Source organism: Alexandromys fortis, unplaced genomic scaffold (assembly GCF_014885135.2).
Source record: "Alexandromys fortis isolate MF-2015 unplaced genomic scaffold, M_Fortis_MF-2015_v1.1 scaffold_303, whole genome shotgun sequence".
NCBI lineage: Eukaryota > Metazoa > Chordata > Mammalia > Rodentia > Cricetidae > Alexandromys > Alexandromys fortis.
The window spans coordinates 266,951-269,188 of record NW_026068181.1 but is presented as its reverse complement, the minus strand read 5'-3'; the positions used below and the strand labels follow the sequence as shown (position 1 = coordinate 269,188).

At 40.5% G+C, this 2,238-nt stretch overlaps 1 protein-coding gene across 1 annotated transcript; it reads left to right on the top strand.

Moving 5' to 3' along the window:
- Positions 1-496: 496 nt before the first annotated feature.
- Positions 497-1,471, top strand: LOC126492659 (olfactory receptor 51I2-like). Its single transcript, XM_050129201.1, has one exon. It carries the CDS (start codon positions 497-499, stop codon positions 1,439-1,441), a length of 945 nt encoding a protein of 314 aa, XP_049985158.1. The 3' UTR covers positions 1,442-1,471.
- The last annotated feature ends 767 nt before the right edge of the window (positions 1,472-2,238 follow it).

Genomic DNA, 2,238 nt, shown 5'->3' with positions numbered 1-2,238 from the left:
CATCTAGCTTGTGTAGCTATCTTTCTGACCATTTATCCCCCATCTGGATAAATGGATAGATAAATAAAGGCTCAGTTTCATTAAAATGTAGAGAGAGGAAAAGATCGTGGTCTGAAGAGTAAGTGTTTTGCCTCAAAAGAGGGCATAATAATTGAAGTCACTGAGACCAATAATTTTATCTTGGTACTAGAAAAGACTAGTTTCAGTATATCAATAAGGTGAGTTCATAGTCTCAAAAGTAAGGAAAAGTAATAGATCTGGTAAGAAGAAGGGCAAATGTCTATTTCCAGGTAAATTCAGTGGGACATTAAAGAGTTTCCAGAAGGTTTGTTTTTCGATGAGAAATAAACTTGAGTGCTATCAGGGTGAAAATTTCTCTAAATGACGACTACATACATATGAGAAAGAAGATAATATTGGCCTCAGGCCATGCAAGAAATGCTTATTTGTCTTCTTTATAGGGCAGAAGTCTAAGCATCTAAAAAGGAGTGCCATGATGGCAGGTGAAGCCCACAACAGCTCTGGGTTGCCTCCCTTCATCTTGACAGGACTGCCAGGGCTGGAGACCTCTCAGCATTGGTTGTTTCTGCTCCTGGGCATCCTCTACACCATTTCCATAGTGGGCAATGCCCTGATACTTTTCATCATCAAAGAAGAACAGAGTCTTCACCAGCCCATGTACTACTTCCTGTCTCTGCTGTCAATCAATGACCTGGGTGTGTCTTTCTCCACACTGCCCACAGTCCTGGCTGTGTTTTGCTTCCACTTAAGAGAAATCAGTTTTAACTCTTGTATGTCCCAGATGTTCTTTATCCACCTCTTCTCTTTCATGGAGTCTGGGATCCTGCTGGCCATGAGCTTTGATCGTTATGTAGCCATCTGTAACCCACTGCGCTACTCCACAGTGCTCACTGATGCCAGGGTGGTGTGGATGGGCATGTGTGTTTTTCTTCGAAGTTTCTGCATGATTTTCCCACTACCTTTCCTCCTGAAGAGGTTGCCCTTCTGCAAGGCTAATGTGCTCTCCCATGCCTACTGTCTTCATCCAGATCTGATTCGCCTGCCCTGTGGTGACACCTCTATTAATAACATATTTGGTCTCTTCATAGTCATCTCTACCTTCGGACTTGATTCTGCTCTCATTCTCCTCTCTTATGTGCTCATACTTCGCTCTGTACTGGCTATTGCCTCCCAGGAAGAAAGGTTGAAGACCCTGAACACGTGTGTGTCACACCTGTGTGCTGTGCTAATCTTTTATGTGCCCATGGTAGGTGTGTCTATGTTTGCTCGTTATGGGAGGCATGCCCAACGGTATGTGCATACGCTCCTGTCTCTTGTTTATCTGTTTGTGCCTCCAATGCTCAACCCTGTTATCTATTCCATAAAAACCAAGGAGATTCATAGAAGGCTTTCCAAAATCCTGCTGGGGACTAAGTTTTGAGCTGGAGAAGGTAAGGCCAGTGTTGCTTACCCTGACTGCACCACGTTGTTCTCTGAAGACCTGCATTAACCAGGATTTATTTATTTATTTTGGTTTTTGGAGGCAGGGATAGGGTTTCTCTGTAGCTTTGGAGCCTGTCCTGAAACTAGCTCTTGTAGGCTTTCCTGGAACTCACAGAGACTCGCCTCTCTGCCTTCCAAATGCTGGGATTAAAGGCTTGTGCCACAACCGTCCAGTCTGACTTGGAATTTTAACCTCTCTCTCTCTCTCTCTCTCTCTCTCTCTCTCTCTCTCTCTCTCTCTCTCTCATATTTTTAATTGGCATTCTTGCTATCAGATGCTGTATTATGATAGCATCATGGTGGTTACAATTCACACCAACAGGCTTTGGTGTGGTAAAGAGGGCAAAAAAAGCAAGTGTCCTGTTTTGTCCTTTTCAAATAAAAAAATATATATTCTTGTATTCATTCTCTTATTATGTCACAATATATCCCTGCTTTTTTAAAAAAATCTTGCATAACTTTGGATTTTTATTAACATAGAAACATTGTCATAATGGGAATTAGATTGTTTTCCCCAAAGTTTAGTCAAGAGACATTGAATTTTCTGTTTCTTTCCTTATCACAATGCACACCAAATATGCATAAACATTTTATACAGTATGGCATCCATCTGACTTTTAGACTAGATAAATATTATTTCATATAAATCATATTAAAAGATCTCACTTTTAGTAATTTTGAAATTCAACTAAACTTTTTCTTTTCTTTTCTTTTTTTTTTTTTTTTTTTGATTTT